We start from the raw sequence: 20,061 nt of genomic DNA, 5'->3' as shown, positions 1-20,061 counted from the left end.
AGGCGAGAATCCTGTCATTCCCGGTCTATCGCGCCACCGTGCCACCATCACTGAAAACATTGAACTGCTCGTCGCATTAGCCAAGAACAGAGAAGCACTGAAAAGGGCTACTGGACATAGAGTAGAATGAACGAAGACTGTCGGAGGGATTGGGGGAAAGGAAAGCAGAGATCTGAGCAGAGAGGTGGCAGAACCAAAGAAATCGCTATGATCCGAACATACCGCACTCTCAACCACCAATCGAGGTGTGATCAACAAGCAAACCGATAATTTATGGGCAACATGAAAAAAATTGGTTTCTCCTTGTACTCTAGTGCGTTCAGTGGCTGAGTGCAGTAACGTGATCGGATTCAGGACTTATCCGAGTGTGCCTCATACTGGCAGCCAACTTTGCCCTCGTTGACAACATATACGGTCAAAAGGTGGCCTGCAGATTTGCGCAATAATTCACCGTTTTCGGCTGCGGGATAATAGAAAACTAATAAGGACACGGATACAGAAAATACCTTTCCGATTTCGATAAAAACGATCCTCGAATATACTAACTATTTAAATTATCTAGCTCATAATTGCACAGCGTTTATTCAACAAAACATTCAATCTGTCACTGAGCACCGTTGAGGACGATCGTAACTGGAAAAAATCAGAAACCCTAAACGTCCGGATTTAATTTCGAAAAACCCTTCGAACCCTAATACGCGTGTCGGTAGCGTGCCAATTGTTCTATATACGCGAGCTGAATTTACAAAGTATCGCTGTAACGTGAACGCAAGCATTATAGTAACAAATGACATGCTCCTTCTTTATTTCAAAATTTCCCTCCGACTATGTGTTCAACTTGAATGTAAAAAGTTAGATTTGGGTAGTGGCGCTGCTAGAAACGCTGTGCTACTGTGGCATAGCCTGAAAGGAGCGGGCACGGGCTCTCTCTTTTCACGTCTAGTTAACTTGGAATCTGCCAATAAAAATGACTCTCACTTTCCCGCGGATAGTAAAATGAGAAAGAAGGCTCAATTACACTACAGATATATTCGAAACCTTTACTTCCTTCCGAAAAGCTCGAGTGAGAAGCTCTTGGAACGTGACGGTCATTTATTTGACTATCAGGACTAGCTGTTCTTAACCTAAGTAGATTAACTACGTAAACGACAGTGTACATAAGGGAACAGCAGGCTAAGTAAGCATACGGATTACTTGTTGTAGAAATTCGGCTGCGTGTTATGGAGATGCATGGTCACCATATTTGCTGCAAATGAGATCTTTAAGGTTGTAAGGATAAGGTGTTGTAAGAGCTTTTAGCCCATATTGTGGGTTGCACTTTTCAGCGTCGCTAAACCTAATGAATTGAAGCAAAAAATATATATAATTAACACCAATGAACCTAGTAATCGTACAGCACGGGAAGCCATCAGTCGAAGCATATGTTCACATTGTACGTGCTCAGCCTGTCATACTTGAATCGGATTGGCTTTGTGTGAGAAGCCCAGGACCAGTCCATGCGAACGTATCGTAAATACATGCAAATGCCCCAATGGGTTTAAAAACAAATCATCCAGTTCGATTATATCTATTCAAACTTGCCTATCTCTCAACATATCATTTAGCCACAGCTGGAGTAGGTAACAACCGCCCGCTTAAGAGTATATTGGAGATCAATGAACTAGGAACAGTGACAACAAGGCAAAGTATAGGTTTTCTTGCGAGATTCTAATAAAGTGCTTTATTTATTCGATACCGCGGAAATGACTCGACAGCGAGTACTTAACGAACTGCACAAGGCGCCTCGTTCAATGCGTGCTCAATTTTTACGCGCGTGTAACGTCTTTATTCGTCTCTAGTGACGCTACACGCACTACAACTGCACAATCCATCCACTCTCGAGAGACGCCTCGCCCGAGATTTGATACTGAGTTCGAAACTTCGGGATGGTCAGCAGAATAATAGTCTCAATGGCGGATTCGGGACGATTCTGCTCGCTAGTCTCGAGAGGCAAACCCGCATCGCAAGTATGATCATCATTATAGAGTAGGTCAATTCGACAAGCGTAACACGAAAAAGCGTTAGTCATAGAACGTCAATGATCAAGCCACTTCAACGCATCGTCCCTTACCTCATATGGTCGCTGTGATGTGATACCCCTGTGCAGTGCATCTGCCCTTTTGTGGCTAACAAAACGCGCGCTTTCCACCAACAGAAGCGGCAGGTTGAGCCGTAGCTACAGCCTAAGCAAGTGCTAGTCAAACTCCAAACGAGCCCTCAAATAATCGCCCCCGACGACAGACGATCCATTGGTGTCAAGATTGAATAGATCAATCATGTATTGCTTAAAAATAGAAAACAGAAACAATTGCACCACAGCCAGACTAGTCAGAGGACACGTCGCGTCGAAAGTGAGCCGATCTTCTTGCGAACCACAGAACAACAGTAAAGAAAGTAAAAAAAAGCAGAATCCTTCAAAGATAATGATTAGCATAAGCTCATAAGCAAAGGACCTAAACAAGTACGAGCTGGGTGACAGTATCCTCTAGACAAGCGTGGCCTACTGATTCGGTTAATCAACATTGATGTTGTTAGGGTCAATGATGGCTGTTGTATTTCAGTTTCACGCTTCTCGTTACCCCGGAACAGTCACTCGCATCACAGTCACGATTAATTATAATTTGTATCGTTCACTATAGTAAAAGGGTAAAAATAAAAAAAAAAAACACATACACGAATATAAAGAGGCTTTGAGAATAAGGCCAAATGATCGATACGATCTTAAAACACTGTTTAGTTAAATAAGTGCTGTGTAATACAACAGCCGTTACCTGATTATTTTAGTTTGAGCGTTAGAACGCGTGTCTTCTGTTGCTGCGATGATGACATCTGCAAAGTGCTGAATCGACGTGATGACAGAGCGAAAATTTACTACGATCTTCTGTCTGAACTGTTGCACAGGTTATCTGGTAAGTTTATGTAGGGGTACGCATCAGTTCGTTATACAATAACGTTAAGCGTAAGAATAATTATCTATTTGAATTGGAATATTCTCCAAGCTATAGGCATAACCATGCATATCTTTAGGCCAGCCTATCTCTACCTAAAAACTATAACGTAACGTCAGAAGTATCTCTCATAATCAGCTGACTTTAAAAAAAAACTTTAAAAACATAGAACACCTTGCCTATAGTCGATAGTTGCATCAGTATGGACCCCCACTCAGTGCGGTTGCCTGGGGCACGAACATAGCCTACAGGATAGCTTTGTCAAACCTTGACGCGCGTCAAATTGCTAAAGCTTCCGCGTCTAAAAGCATCAATCATTTCAACACACCCGGCAAGCTGTGGATGACCGATATACTTAATCCGGTTAAGGTTCGAAAAACTAAACTGTGTAAAAAGCTAAATATAATCAACCGTATGTATTCGTAAATCGAAAACCGTATGTAGGGCGTAGTCCTGTAGTAGCCTTAAGGTACAGCTGGTATTTACGTTGACGGCGCAGGGTCATGTAAATAGGCTCTGCGTTTCGTCATCTGCATTTAGAGGCTTTAACCAATATTTATGAACGGAAGATTATAATGGCTTACGTTTTCCAGGAGGAACGTGTCAAACGTTAGTCGTAACCGGGTTGTATAGGTGGTACGTCCCTTCGTAAGACCGCAATCGACAAGAATCCGTGGTAGAATCGATGCCGATTAATTATTACGACATCTAACCTTGTTTATAATATAGTCGTCATAAAAAATACGCAATGAATAACCTAACTAGATTGATATGGCAACGGCAAAGCCGACCTCTACCGCAATACAGACACCTCCCCGAAACATCAATTTGCACCTTGGATACGCCTAAGTCGACTTGTATAGAAACGGTGTACGAAACACCGATAGGCATGTCAAACGATAGAAGACTACGATCATACATTTCACTAGCGACTAACTATATTAGCTAAAAGCTGGTAATATCTTTTCTATTCGTAGACGCGACGGTTATGATAGATTCACTGTTCCGCACTAGATCAACGGATACTTGTGTTATTAAGAGAGTACCGTCTTGAAAAGCTACACCGTTGATAAATCGTGCCTACTTCCCCATCAGACGTACATTAGTTTTCATATCACCTGGAAAGACTGGTGCAATTCTCTGCGGATTTGGACATGGGATGGGAATCTCGGCTTGCCAGAAGGCTCGTTATCTGAAACGTGTCAACTACAGCTGAAAACCAGCACTTTGCGGTCCTTCGCAGATCTCGGCGGCCGAGTTCTGGAGGTGGAAGTCCATTGTGTTGGCTGTATATATTACTTAGACATTCAATATCTACATTACTTCTCTGCGCCTTTTTGTACGAATACATACAATTCAGACGTGCGCTTGCTAGGGAACTGCATCGAAACACGTCAACCGTTGTACCGGAACGACACGTACATTTCTACGTCGTCACAATTGACACCTCTCGTTAGCCATGTATTAATCGGCTCTATTCAAAATCTCCATAAACATTAACGAAATCTAAATAGCGTTAACGACCAGCGATGATGGCCCGACCAACGAATACTTCTGACAACGACATGCTGTAAAAGTCGTTTTTACTCTATAACTAGAAGAGCTCCTTTCGAGAATACAGAGGCACTGCCGTATGCTATCTAGTGCTAACTGTGCTTTCATTTCTTATGCTAACATCCACCACCGTGGGACCTCAGTTTTCGCCCGATGACAGCTCAGTCGTATTTCTTTCTTGCGCTACGGCCGCTAGTCGATTAACTTATAAGAACGTAGCTAGTTAGAACAGAGCGTTAACATATAGGAAAAATAGAAGAAACAAAAAAAAAAAACCAACGAACGATAAATATTAAATTAATTAATATTTATGAGTCGGTGAATAGGGAACCAATGGCACCGCTGGCAGATTAAAGACTTGCCAGGTCCCAATACGGTTTTCGGCACGAATCTTCGACAATTTGTTTTCCTCTCAAAAAGCTAACGTTATCCATTTTCGGTTGCGTGTCACTAGATTCCATATTTTATAATTGAAGCCAATAGAATGGTACAGCAAACATATGTGTATAGTCATTATGCAGACGATAGGCGATGCCGAAGGCGAATGAGTCTGAGTTCCGTGTGTAGCCTATCTGGCGTGCACAGAAGATCGTCAGACACAGATTTTGCTAACTTTGTCGAGCCGGTTTAATGAATCCACTTGTAATCGGGCTGCCGTATACGTAGGATATGTGGCTAATGAGCTTCCTTTGAGTTCTCGCATGCGGCCTAACTGTCATCAGTCATATTTGCATGATCGTCTGTTGTTCGATGTTACCAATAGAGCACTAAATCGTATGAAACGCCGACGTCTTGACTCTTCACAAAAGGAGGCTTAAGATTTCGACCAGCGTCGATAAATGTGCGACTATATTTGTTGCAGCAAGGAATCGAAGCTTCCGTGTCTGTCACAAGCGTGTCTACGACGTCTTGCTTAGTCTAGCGTGTTTGATTCGGCAAATTTAGATGTACCACATTTATGAGAAACGGCACGTAGAGGTTTGTTCATGTTGGCGTCAGTTATGCCCCGTACGCCTCCGTTCTTCGTATCAGAAAATGGTCACAACCTCGTATTGGTGAGCTACGTTAGTGTCTAGTAAAGATCGTCTACAAGAACGTAAGTATTGATCTCTCAGCAGGCCAACGAGCGGAATATGCGACGGTTCAGGAAAATTCCCAGCTGTCCCACATAGCAGCAGTTACCTGCCTGTCATCCCATACGCAGCTATCACATACTTGAAAACGATCATTTCGAAATTATTCCCGTTGCCATTTTAACATACTGTTTACTGATAGCGTTCAAAAAATATTTTCATCGGCGTTTCTTTGAATGTACTCTAATAATTACTTGTTCATCTATGGCGGACCGCTTTAACGACCCGTTGCTCAAAATTCGATTTCATCTACTTCGAACCTCGCCGACTGGCTGACTTTTTTATTAACTGCTTCGCCCTTGACGCACCGGTGTAGAGCCTAAAATGCCTGAGCTGAATCAAGACTCTCTATAAGCAAATTATATTTAGCAAACGTTTACAGTGGGCCTCCAGGCTTCTACTCGGAAACATAGAAATGAAGGATGCGATGAAGACTTCAGCAAATAGCTGGCTGTTTGTTGGTGATATGGTCTAGTGCCATCAGTGCTCCACAGACACAGGGGGCAAACCCATTGTCTTAAATTTAACTTCATATGCTATGAATCCTTAATCGTCGAGGTGTTTTGTAACTATTGTCCGTTACCGTTTTTCCACTGTGCTCTGGATCGTGGGTAGTCTGATAGACCCACAGATAAGTCAACAGGTCTTCTACGTTCAAGACATTTTTTTCTTTTGAAAATAGAAGCGCCTATTCAACTTGGATTAACAGCTTCATTTTTGTATATTTATCTACTCGGACGTCCCGGGAAATCCCTGCTCTTCTAGGTATGATCTCACCGCCCAATCATCCTGACCCTGAACGGACTGTGGAAATGAATAGCCTATATACAAATCGCCGAGAGGAGGATGACGATAATTTCTCCCAAGCGAGTTGATTTAGCCCTACGTAGATATGCACAAAACACCAACTTATCAAGAAATGGTATTCCTATGCTTCTGTATAGCAAAAAAACCTAAAGCAAAGTGCAATGTGATGCATAACATGAACGGAAGATATCTGATAGCATATTTTCTATATACTTAAAGGTAAACACATAGTTCAATAGAGTACTTACATGGCCTAATTACGAATCTGGCTTTACCTGCGGTGGTAACGACCAGATGGCACGGATGATTGAACGTCAACTTGCCATTTATTATTCTTCTGAACAAACTGGAGTCAATCGAACTGCGAATCAATGCTGAAGGCCAGCATACTTCGCTTTAGAACACAGACAGAATAGATAGATGTACAGATCGATCTTCGTTGTATCCTCTCTTCTGCTAATCAAGTAAATTAAATTGAATTTATTCACTGACCATTCATTTTCGATAGAGTTCTACAGATCTTCATTGTACGCGATATCAAATGCATTATTAGCTTCACAGAATTAACATATACTCAAGATCACACCGGTTTTCTCAAGGTGATTGTTACAGCGTCAACGAAGAGAAAAGGCCATTGAACACATAGCCCGCTCTGAGGAACGAGTTGCCGACCCGTTCACCCTGTTGCAAATCGGAGCCCATTGAGAGCAACAGCACAGAGGTTATAGTATCAGACGATATTATCTCAGAGCCAATTTTAAAATGCATCTATGTTATATCAATAGAACTACTATATTCGGTAGCAGTCAACAATTGAACGCCCTTCAATTAGAAATAGTTACATTGTACGTACAGAAAATGTGCATAATGGTATCTGTTCGTCTTCTTTCGATGTCCTACTAGTGCACCAAAGCGTCTTTATGGGAACACACACATATATGTTAAATGCGAACACACAATGATAAGGGTTAGATTTCAACTCAGACATAACGGACTTGTTATTAGGCCATTGTAGGAAGTTACTGCCATCACGCTCCTGGCCCATGTGACATGACGGTAAACCGTTTACTCAAACAGAAGCCTATCTAAGCATCCAGTAAGAGTGTCTACTCAGAAATTAGGGAGCTCTTAACGCCAGTCTATCCACATTCTTCGAGCTGCACACACTTTCTCCCGTCACAACCAACGAATGCCACTGTTTTTGTTAGTTGCATTGTTACTGTATATATTATGTGCATTATATGTATATATACATGTGCATCGGTCTACAATGCAGTCGGTACATAGATGAATTTATGATGCATATGCTAATAGAGAGGTACTTCACCGGATCGATGTGTACGTTTATAGCCATCGGATTTTTGCTGGTACGTATTACCTTGCCGCCTTCTTTGGTCATCTCCAGCGCCGAAGCCGTAGGAAAAATGAGGGCTATGTTAGCCGCTAATCGAACGTTTAGGTGTCTACCCGCGAAGAAGCGAAAAGCAATAGAATCGACATCAGCAGCCTTCTTTACTTTTTATCTGCACAGATAAAATATTCTGAACGTATGGGTAAATCACGAATCAGCGTGAAACGCGTAGACGGCCGGGGGAGGGGGCGTCCAGAAGAACGACCGCAGTTGATACACGACCACACTACATCAGCGCTTTTTAGCAACTCAACAACTGACAACAGCAAACAGAAACAGGCCGAAGCGCGAAACACGAAGTACGACAGCAGCCATCATGAAGGCCGGTGATCGTGTGTACCATTTCTTTATCTGCGTTCAAAAAAACACCATTTGCTCCCAAGTCTATACTACCCGTACGGTGCACCATCGTAGAGGACCCCCTAATAATGCTGCTCGTTTGGGGAACTGCTTAACAAAGTTCTGTCTCTCGTCAATCGTTGTTTTCCATTCTGGCGAAAAAAGAAATGTTGAAGAGGATTGTTCGTATCACAGATTTGCCCACACGACTGTGTGTTTGATCGGTACCAAACGTGGCATACTGCACGGAGCCATCGAACTCTAGCTTGTGAACGTCACATTGGTACGGTTACATAGGAAAATCCTTTTTGTATAGGAACAGTGAAGTGACTTTCTGGTGAGTACGTATCTATTTATAGACGCGTATAAATATTCAACAAACATCATCCATGAAACGCTCGACTCTGTGCTCCGGCATTTTCGCGCTCGTATCATTAATGTCCCGTTGTAAGGGCATAGCATATAATCATTTTAGGGCAAAATGAAGCCTCGCCTATTACTAATTACGTCACTAATTAGATCTTCAGATTTTGTTATGACTGTCAGGCGTTAGAGGATGTTATGGCTGTTACATTAATTCATTGTTTAACCGCAGAAAAATCGTTACTAATCGTATCTATGTTCAGCCTTATATATATTTTTGTGCAAACCTGTGGTATCGCAGCTTTTTTACTGGGTCAATATAGCTTACTTTCCATCATTAAGCAACCATTAATAGATGCCGTAGGTTGTTGAATCTTCGTGGTCTTTTAAACTTATCTAATAACGTTTTTTTAATGATAATAATAATAATAAAATTTTAGTCTGCTTAGCTGTTTTAACTTGTGAGAGTGTTATAGTTTTACCATTTGCTTTTTTGCGCTCTTTTAGAGTAGGTCCTCGAGCTTCAGACAGGCTTCAAACTTTATGAGAACTAAATATAGAAGATTTTAGATAGACAATACGGCGACTGTATGTAATCATCCGGCTTGTCGATATTTGCTTCGACGTATACACACAAAATCAAGAAGCCTACACAGGTCTGTAACTGTTGACCCCGTTATTTTACCGACAAATATCTGTGTCGCAACTTACTAATGGTTACAAGGATTAACGGACAATGGAACACAATACTAGATTAGCTTTATTTGGCCAGATCGGGTTCGCAGAGATAGCAAGTGAAGCTTCGATGACAGAAAAATCAATAATGCATGCTTCTTCTGCCCATATCCCGTCTGTGTTTAGTGAAGAGATGGACAATTCTATATTCGCTTCTCCCACCTCTCCCCCACCCCCTCGGCATCATTTTTATCGAGTAACCCTCCATCCAGGCCAAAGCCAGTCGAGTCTCAATCGCTACTGGATGAGAAGCAATACAAGTTGAATGCCACGGACATATTTCTGACCAAGTATTACACTGAAGGCAGTCTGAAGTAGTATTAGAATCCGGTAAATTGTAGTCCCGCGGACGGCGCAGTGCTTAGTGGGTTAGAGTCCTACAACAGCAGATAAATATCTTAACGGCGAAATCCTATCTGCATAATGTATTAGCACTTAACCTCCTAAAAGACGCGTTAAAACAGAACTAGCAAATGGTCCAAATGCCAAATTATAAAGTAACATTTATATTAAATTATATTATATTAAATTAAAAAGTATATTCGACCAGTTAAATGTTTATAGGTAACGTTATCAAACATTTTTCAACGTGAAAATCCTCGTTTTTTTTGTCTGATTGCTTTTCTCCGTCCTCTCCAGGCCTCTGTGATTATGACCGTTACCTTTAGATGTCAGTGGAAGTATGCAGGAACGATTTCACCCTGAGGAAGTTCTGCCGTCTCCCACTCGAATGCGCCGTTCATATACTCGCAGTTCAGCGAGATAGATGAAAGGGAACATGAAAGGCTAGAAGAAACTAGAAAAAGGGTGGGCCGCAGAGAAACAGGGTTTACGAATGTAAGCACGCATTCTGCCATTCACACAGCGACCTCCCCCGCGTGTCCCTAGTCTCTACCCGTATATGCAGGATACAGGTTCCTGCGGCCAAGGCTACGCCTGTAGGTTTCGAACGACGACATGCATCTCATCATCCCGGCTTAAATAAAAACAACCAACAAGAACTACAATCGAATTAGACTTACAACCCGCCGAGGAGAAAACTATAGGTTAAATGTGGGTAACGTGCGCGAGCGACGAAATAAATCATTTTGTCGAAGGCATAGAGCGAGTTCATTGATCAATAGATATCGCGGGGCTCACCGTGTAGTTTTTGGCCACGTATCGATCAACTCCGCAGCCCAAAAGATCGTGCCAACTGTGAACTCGTACATCCAGGATGCGCGAAAATTCGTTTATATAACCCTTCGGTGAGCTTCATGCCAGCGAAATTTACACAATAGTATCGACTTGCAGTTTCAACTATCGCATCTATCCATTGATACGTTTAGTAGCTTAAGTAAATCGAATGATGAAATAAGCTAGACGTCCTCAGACACGCCATATTTTAAAAAATCACTGTAATTCCATGCAACGTCGTTCTAAAGCCGTGTACGTTGTTTTCTATGGCTTCAGAGTGATCCGCCTTTGAGAGCTTCTCTCTCGTTCACCCACTTCTTCATTTTATTTAATTTCGTTCTCGTCGTCTTCTTTTTATACTTCTCCGCATTGAGAGCTGGATGTGCACAGGACCACGAGGATCCGATGGACCTACGCGGGAGGAGGGGTTGATTCAACGCGCCTTCTAAGTCTGTCAGACTTCTATTTTACACAAGCAATCTCGCGCGTGTTTTGCATCGAACATATTTTCCATGTGCGCGCTTTATCTACTACATATGTTAATGATCGGCCTAGCCTTGGCCGACAGCAACGCCGTCGGTGGCGATTTTTGGAAAAAAGGCTAGTCTATTATTTACTAGAACAAAAACACTCGGGTTTTTGTGCTAGTATTGTCTCCTTTGTCGTTCTTGTTATCACTCCTCGAGACTCGTGTGCTCTACGCACCATTCGGGCCCATCTGCGACTGAGGAAAGCTCGTGTTAGCATTAGCTGGCAGAGAGAAGGGCTGGCAGCGCTTGGGGCTCCCGCGAGACAGGGAGCCCCACTCAAAGAAGTGAATTGAAGTACGTGAGGCAGCAGCAACGGCGGCACCATATTCAAGCATTCGCACGTCTTTAACGATCGAGCAGCTGTAGATTGTAACGAGATTAGGCTCAATTTTTTAAATGTGCGAAGAGAATGATACAGTGTTGTTTTCAGCTGGGGCTGCTATTGCTATCTGCTATGTGAGAGGCGGTTGTATCTGGTCCTTTTGCGCTCGTAAGTGCCTTGCAGACGGAAAGAGGACAGAAGGCAGGAAGTTGGCACACAGTCATGACAAAGGTTTAGTCCCAGCCATCCTGGCTTGTAACTACCATTGCGATCACTCCTAGGCCGAGCTGATGTTCCTTGGCTAGTCGGAAACAACGAAATAGCCTTACAGGCAATGAACGAGATGGTCCATGTATCATGTACGAAATTTGCTTGTTATTGCAAAACAGTTGCGGAACTTGTGTAAACTAAGAAAGAAGTATCAAAGAGTAGATTTTGTGGGCCTCTGACAACTGCCATTAATAACCTTACAGATGATGATGACGGCGTGATGCCTTGGGTAAAATGTTATCCCGCTATTTTTCAAACGCGACAATTCTCATAATTTCTGCATAACACAGAGAAGAAAACCCCCAAGTCTGATTTCAACAAAACAATCCATAGACATCATTGCAAAGGTTCGACCTAATTTCCTTTTGCCTCCGAATTGATTAATACTGCGTGCAAATTTTTACAAACAGTTTTAGATTATCGTAGATCTGAGCATATCTCCCCGACAAACAAGTTGCTATGTGGTTTTCAGCTGACCCTCAGCTATCGTCCTTCCCGCCCTCTTATGTGGTCGGATCTTCGGATTAATCTCCCGATATGCTTCAGACCGTCAGGAGCGGACCGAGCGGACTGGACGTGCCTGCGGTGTCTCCAATAAACCTATGAGACGGCAGTGCAACCGTACCAGCAGGTTTCTACTTAGTTGGTAGACAACAGCAGAAATCAATGAAAGTGGCTATTCATATAAAAAAGAAAAATTACTATTACTAGTTTGTTGAAGTGCGCCTTTAAATAATGTGTTTATACGGTTCCGGGGTACGTTAACGATTGATCCTGTGCAACGTCTGCATAGTAAAACAACGTAATGAACTTCGTATCTGAGTGGCGGAGAAACAGTGTCATTTCTATAAAAGCTGGAACGGAAGTTTTCTGTCATCCGGAGCACCATGGGAATGGAGAACGCTCGCTTTCGATTTTATAAATGTTTATCTCAGACTCCGCTCTGACCTTCTAAAAAATTCGGAAGGTTGACAGGTTCAACTGAGGTTGCATCTTGCAACAATTTCTTGTACCTGTTGTTAGACTGGCTATATGGCAACTATCCGTTCCATACCGTATCATACAAAGTCGTTCTATTTTAAGATAGTTTCTAGAAAATAACGAAAAGTAATTAATTTTGTAAGCAAGGAAGTTGAAAGGCTATACAATGTAAAAGCGGGGCTGATGTATATGAAGGGAGTTCGGTTATCTGTCTGTGCGTGTACTCGAAAGCTCCACAGGTGAGGAGATAGGCATTGTGAGTTCAGGTGGCTTTATAAATAGTCATGGCAAACTATGTGTCCTAAACGGCTCTGATTTGTCACACAAACCAACTGAAAATCAGTCCATATAAATACACTATATATGACCCTGCATGAGCACGTTAAAAGTCATTTATCTGGAACTTAGTCATTAAATAGATATATTCACACATGTGAATTTTCAATAAAAATTACACCACAGTAACGAAGTTGCTTTCCGATACTGGTAGAAATCGTCGCGAAAACCAGAGCGCTTTCTTTCTGCGGGTTTGAGTCGATGTCTTCGAACTTCGCCCCTGGGCAGTTCTACGGAAGCCTTGATTGATATATTTGATTTACATACTATTCTTGTTTAGTTAGACGTATTGCCTGTCCTCGAGATATTCGTAAGTTAAATTGGCCTTCAACCGGCATCTAACAAACGTTTGTAGTCCGAATCGACTTTTAGCCGCACGGGTAATGAATGTCCACAAATGGAGTCGACCTCCTAAATGTCCTGCTCCACATTAATCCTTCGATTTGTATAATAAATATAAATAAGGGAGCATCTCGAGATCACATTGACAGTCAGACTATCAGACATCACCGTTGCTTTCCGCCATCTCCAGCCGAAAATACTGACTTGGAGTATAGAAATTCGTCAGAGAAACGTTCATTGATGCCGACACTTTCAATAAAACTCAGTTCTTCTCAACTTTGCCATTCTGCTATAGAAATTAGTTACTTCTGTAAGCTATAAACTATAATATTTCTATGAAGACTTTCCTACGAACACCTTTGTAGAATTAGCTCAAAATATCTTGTAAGCCAAGGGCAACACGACCAGTGCGAGTGCATACATACGTTATAGAAAAATGGGTTAGAATAACACTTATATATAATGCAGATAATCAGTAGTTAGACTCAGTCCCCCATATAAACAGATACTATCGACGTTGTTGGAACATCATTGATAAGACGAATCCTTAACATCGTATGATTCGTTCGGATCTGATTATCAACCCCGCTCGTGCATCCAGTCGGCAGGTTTCAGTTTAGAAAACGCGCGGTGGATAAAAATGGAGTGATAACAGATTGATGATCCTATAGCAACCTAACCGCATATAAAATCCCACTATGTTCTTCAACAAACTTTCAGTTTTTCTTTTTCAACTAATGTGTTTATAATAAAAATGAAATTTGTAATGCCAGATGTTATGTTGGTTAAAAAGCTTGAGGAAATACGCGCACGAGTAGGACCGGCCTATAGTACCTTTCAACTTGTAATAGGTTTGATATGCATCAGATTTTTGTCTAGAGGTTTTCAGTTAACATTAACAGCATTCGCTAAGGCCAGCGACAGCACTCTTCACCGATTGCCCCCAGCCCTTATCCTTCTTCACTAGGGTCTCGTCTCCGTCATACATTTTTTGTCTCGATCCTGACTCCGCTGCTATTACCTTCGGTCTTTTTGTACGATTCATACATATACACATATATACCTCGTGTATCACTCGTGTGTTTACCTTTATTTCCTTCGAAGGGTCGACGTTTTGCGACGCTGTTGGGCTGTCATTTGCACGTGCTGCCTCGGCCCGGGGCAGGATCTCCAGCCGGCCCAGGAGCAGGAGACCCGCGACCAGAGTCAAAATGACCCACGAATTTGGCCCGCGCATTCCGACTTCGCTGCGTTGCCGGCCACCGTCGCACTGCTATAGCGAAATGCCGCTCCGGACAACAAATCGATTCTTCTTCTGCTATTTACTTTGACGCCACTAGGGCACTAGAAACCAGCGCTTTAATTAAATTCAGTAGCTCCTAGCACGTATACGTAGAGAGTTGCGGATCCGAATGCGACCAACAGGGTATAATTGTCGATATGGCGGGCTGACTTCTTCGATGGCACATCACAAGGTTACCAGTTAAGTTTTTGTAGCCAGCTTGCTGCACTGACACAACTCACGAAACACTTGTTGACATCTGTATTTGAAACAACGATCGTCTTTGTCATATACAAAATCAGCGAACCCGGTAGCAGTAGGCAAAGGTGAAGTTTCCAGCCGCTTGACCGTTAATATTACACTTTAAAATTGACGTTAGCAATGGTGCTGACTTTATAGACCTCACTCTTGTTTTGCACTTCAGTTCGAGTCTTTTTTCCTACCTCGCACAGAGTTGTTATCAGTGAATTGTAGGAAGTTACTTGGTTGGTAACCGTACTTGAACAGTAAAAGTAGAGCGAGCAATGTGGTCTGTTCTACGAGTAGCAATACATGATCTATCGGCACCAGGAGTGGTCAAGGACCTGTCTCTCAATCACGCCCGACTGTCTTGATACACTGGCTAGCCTCTTTAAACGTGATGGTCAAAAGCGACTCTGACCTGACTTACTCTCCCATTGGTTGCCGGCCGAGTCTCGACTCCTGAGAGTCCTGGCTGGTGCGCAAACAGTCTAGCACAAGGCACGCTTTAACGGCTTTCCTTTCCTCCAAGGGTTCCCTTCCTCCCAGCGGTGGCAGTGGCCGGAGAGGCGAGGGTGACCCGCGGGAGAGGACGCAGTTCCCTCTGGAAACGGTTGTATAGCGTAGCATCCCATGGCAAAGTGCAAGATAACATACTCACGATAAATAACGACAGAAAATAAAGAACCGGGCATGACATCATCAGCAAACAAACACTGGGCACCTGACGTTTGGCACTCTAGAAACTGATATGAGCACGCGGTGAAGCAACTGGGCTTCATGAAGGCTGTCGGCATCATCGCAGCGTTGACTGCTCTCAAATATGCATGTTATGCTGAGTCCCATATCAAAGATATCGTCGCAGTACTAGGCGATTTAGATGATACATGAAATGTGTCGACATATTGTAGAAGAATTGATTGGCGTTCTATTTTAATGTACGCAATACTTATGGACGCCGGCCAGTCCTGTACCATAGCAGTACGTTCTTAATCTGCATTTTCGTCTAGAACCCGTGCAGTAATGGGTGTTGTATACGGCAATTGGCGCAGTCTGTGATCCTTGCCTAATAGACAATATGAAGTGTAACATTAAAATTATGTCTTCGTTATAAGTCTAGTATAAAAAAAAACTCTCATATATTAATCCAGTCGTAAAGCTGGTATTAGGCCCTTTCACAGCGACTCGTAACAGCCCGATATATTTAGTGACCGATATTCCGATGTTTATTGAAGTAATTTGAAAGGCATTCAATCTTTTGTAAATTGAGAACATTTGCAGAAGTACAAAAGGCAAAACTGGCTGAGGTAAATTTTTCGTTCTTTCCGACCTCAGCTAGGACCGACGGGTAGGCGCAAGCAAACAAAAGTAGTCGCCATATCATCATAACACGATATGCAGTGCGCGGCCTCCATCACCTCCTTTGCCATTACGGCAAAAGATCGGGTAAGTATCGAACCCAATAAGGATCGTGTCTGCTAATTTTGTACCCTTACCGCTTCCAAACCTAATTCCAAATTGTATGGGCTAATAAGATCAATGAATCAACTTGTACGCTCTAATATCTAGCCCATTAAGCTTCTTTATATATACACATGGTCATGTAGTATAATATATACGTTGCATATCTGTAACGTTTAGTACATATCGTATATTTATAAAATCGTGCAAAGTAATGTCAAACCCAGACACGTTTTTCCTTATGCCTCATTGCAGTTTCAGGATTTGTGAAATGCTTACAAACGTTCGGTATGTAGGTAAACAAGATTTTCTTTCCACTAGAATTGCAATGGCCTTTTTGATTTAATTACCCGAGCCGGGGAAAAAACCTGGAGATTGTACGATACATTGAGGGGGTTTATGGAGAATTCGTGGACAAAAGTATCGTGACGATGGGTCAGATACGCTTAACGAAGCTATAAAGTCCGCGTCAATTTTAAGATATATAGGTCAGCGTGGAAAGACGTCAACGAAGAGCTGAACAAAATCTATAAAAGTGTTGTATTCTTGTGCGTCTGCTCGAAGAAGCGATGAACAGACAAGTGACCCAACCTCCCTATGCGATATGTATTTGCATAATCTATGTACACTTGTTTCTATAAATGCGGCTATGGTAAGTTCGCCCCCAGATGTTCTGTTGAGTTGGCGATATTTTATTACCAATATAAAGAACATACGTACATACAGAGAAAGCAGTCAATGTAAAAATCTCTAGTTTTATCATTAAATATTTTTGAGGGGTATATTTCTAACTAATCTTTAAACAAGGACATTCTAATTACATCTCTGTGAATGGTCAAATTTTACAAAAAAAACCCCTTATCACCACATGTGGCTCAAACTTTGATTTTTTTTTACAGGTAATCAAGCAGCCATAAGCAACTATCTGTAGTAACCATATAGGTATATAACCATAACTAGCTAGAATATCTTTTTGCTTTTCGGAAAATGATATAGTCTCTCCTCCGTTTCGAGACGTTTCGCTGTCATCGGGAAGGATCGCCAGTGCGTAATGTGAATTGTCGTAAAGACGCTGAGTGGATAGCGTACGCCATAATGATGTTGCATATATTGCAATACAAACAACATTGACTTGATTTAACGTCACCCTGCGTGCAAACGTGACCTTCGCAAATGGTAACTAGCATGCCTGTATCCTTCGCCGTAGGAAGTTCTCAAATCCTCCCTCCACAAATAATGATCTTAGTAGAATACGACGTGCGTAGAAACACTGTGAGTCATTCACTGGACATACATCGTATCCACGGACACACGCCTGTAGAACAAATGGAGTCAATTGCAAGTGTTGGTAAGTTCGTGGTCATATTGCGAATAACTTAAGTCACTCCGATTGCAGGGGATCGGCAGATGGCTAGTTGGGGCATTAGATGGGGTATTGAATCATGGCAAGATATGGTTTTATCAGGTCAAACGAGAACCGAAAGCATTACACATGTTACCAGGTGACACGGTAGAGGTTGGCCTATCCATTAATCATAATAAATCTGTTAACGCCCAATGTTCGATTGCTAATTAAAGGGTCCAATGGCTAAATTATATGGCCAATATCAGGGAGCAAATGTTACAACAGGATACGGAACATTTTTGTGACAGGAACGCTAATTGGAGGCTGTATGGGTAAATTTAGTGGTAAGATGAATTAAACTTAGGATTGACTTTAAGTGTTGATTTTATGATAGGACTGCAGTTTTAGGACGACTATCTAATCTTCGGATATTGTGCAAGATTCCACTAGAAGCATACCTTTTGATGAGACAAGAAGAAAGAGTATTACGAATTAAGAGCAACATTTGCGTCCAAGTGATTCATTGTACCGTAATGAAGAATACTTTATCTCTATTTTTTTGCTTTTTACGATCATTGTAATATTTCTATACATAGTTCTAGCTTTCTAACACCCACTAGAACAAAATCAGGGGGCGTCCAAGCTCGTCCCATCCAGATATCGTTTAGTCAGATTTCTTATGCCAAAGAGCGACTATAAAAATCGAGAGTAAGTCAACCGCGTACCAGATCAATCATCGAAACAGCTCGCAAACCGACTCCCGTAGTGGAGTCTCGCTACGTCTGTCGATCGTCTTAAATGGCGTCTTGATAGTTGAAGTTGATCCAAAGAATAGACTCTCTAGAGAAATTTTTGATTACCTTGGAAGGTAACCTGCAGTACCTAATTACAACGGTTCTGGTAATCAAGCTTGAAATAGTAAGTTGTTCGTCACCTAATCAAGTTCTTGAAAAGTTTCATCTCGACCAACCGAAATAATTTTTGAGCGAACGTAGGTTACTTGCTAACACCCGATACGGCTTCCGTCAACACTATAACAAAACGCAACATTATGCATACCGAACAAATTCAACGAGCATTACGTTCGAGGGTGAAAAGTAAGCTATAAATCAGTACCTGTCAAAAAGCTTTATGTGGACAATTTTTCTCAAGCTGCCATTTCTACGCTTTTCCTGCTAGTATAACCCAATGGGCTAATGCCTTAAGTCCTGCATCATAAACGAATGAAATATGAAGTTCTTCAAGGTAGTTTACTATCGAAGATTACTCTGTTTTCTACTTTTGCAAGCGATACCGTCAAACCCTGCCATCTATCGAAAGATCTCTTCCATTTACAGCCAACACCAATTTTTACATTAATGGTGTGGATTCTTACGGGCTAATCAATAAGAGCCCATACACATTTCCAGACTGGGACGATATTGATCGTCTTCCAATGGACGTAGTGAAGACAACAAACAAAGTCCATTTAGACGCCACTACAAACTCTGTTTTTAATATTGGTTAATAATCATCGCTAGATTGATCAGCGCCCATTTGACAAACGTAATAATTAATATTAGTCCGAATGGGGACCCACTTATCGAAAGGCTTGGCTACCTGAATCTAAACCCTGCCGTTCTTTGATGTCGGTTGTTCCTTAGATCTATCTGCATTATATGGTCTTGGATTGAGTTATTCTAATCGAATTGCTTTTTGTCCTACCCTACAGAAAAATATGGCCCAGGTTGTATTTTTAAACTAATTCCTTTTTTGTCTTATTTTACATTTTATTTAAAACCTTAGCATTTTATCATTGATATTGCATCTTATTTAAAACCAGTATTTAGTTTACGCAACACTTACCATTGAATGCACATAATTAACCGCAGTTTCTACTCCACCTATACAGCCTGAAAGTTCTAGTGGTGCCTTTGAGTCCTGACGCCAGACAAAAGTACGAGTTCCGGAAAAAATATTCCCGCAGTCGAAGGGTCTTTTTTTTACCCTATCTTCCTACCTATGAATATCTGTACGAATAACTCTTTGTCTTAAAATGATATTTTTTTATAAGGTGATTTGACAGAGCATGACCTCTGCAACCTCATATTACACATAGAATCTCGATAATTAAAATCGGGAGCTATGCTCGATTGCGTTCATTGTTATAAACAAATCATTATATAATTTGTAGTAACTATCGTAGCGCACAAATAACCGCCTCTGTTTTGTTCTAGCTGAACTTTCTATGCTAGTCCGGACGCCCAATATATACTCCCAAAGAAATATACCCAACACAATAGAAACAGTACTAGAATGCTGGAAAAAGCAGTGCATATGGTATGATCCGCATATAACTAATTATACACGATATCTACAATGCCTAAACGACCATCAACGTTATTTATAATCTAGAATATTCTAGGAGAATTTTTTTCATTCTATTCATGACGTTACTACAGAGGGTT

The 20,061-nt window shown here is 41.7% G+C and overlaps 1 protein-coding gene and 1 long non-coding RNA gene across 2 annotated transcripts in view; one reads left to right on the top strand and one right to left on the bottom strand.

The window, feature by feature from the left end:
• Window positions 1-10,587, top strand: part of LOC147752095 (uncharacterized) — a 50,044-nt gene extending 39,457 nt beyond the window's left edge. Inside the window, exon 4 of the long non-coding RNA XR_015315041.1 lies at window positions 9,969-10,587. This is a non-coding gene — a long non-coding RNA (uncharacterized LOC147752095). The remainder of the gene's footprint in view (window positions 1-9,968) is intronic.
• The window catches only part of trol (terribly reduced optic lobes), a 236,070-nt gene extending 217,459 nt beyond the window's left edge, over window positions 1-18,611 (bottom strand). The window contains exon 1 of the mRNA XM_086972590.1: window positions 14,374-18,611. Coding sequence (XP_086828716.1) covers window positions 14,374-14,523 — 150 coding nt within the window. The 5' untranslated portion in view covers window positions 14,524-18,611. The remainder of the gene's footprint in view (window positions 1-14,373) is intronic.
• Window positions 18,612-20,061: the final 1,450 nt, after the last annotated feature.

The sequence above is a fragment of the Varroa jacobsoni genome, unplaced genomic scaffold (assembly GCF_002532875.2).
Source record: "Varroa jacobsoni isolate VJ856 unplaced genomic scaffold, vjacob_1.0 contig00062, whole genome shotgun sequence".
NCBI classification, from domain to species: domain Eukaryota; kingdom Metazoa; phylum Arthropoda; class Arachnida; order Mesostigmata; family Varroidae; genus Varroa; species Varroa jacobsoni.
This window is presented reverse-complemented; position numbering and strand designations above follow the sequence as displayed.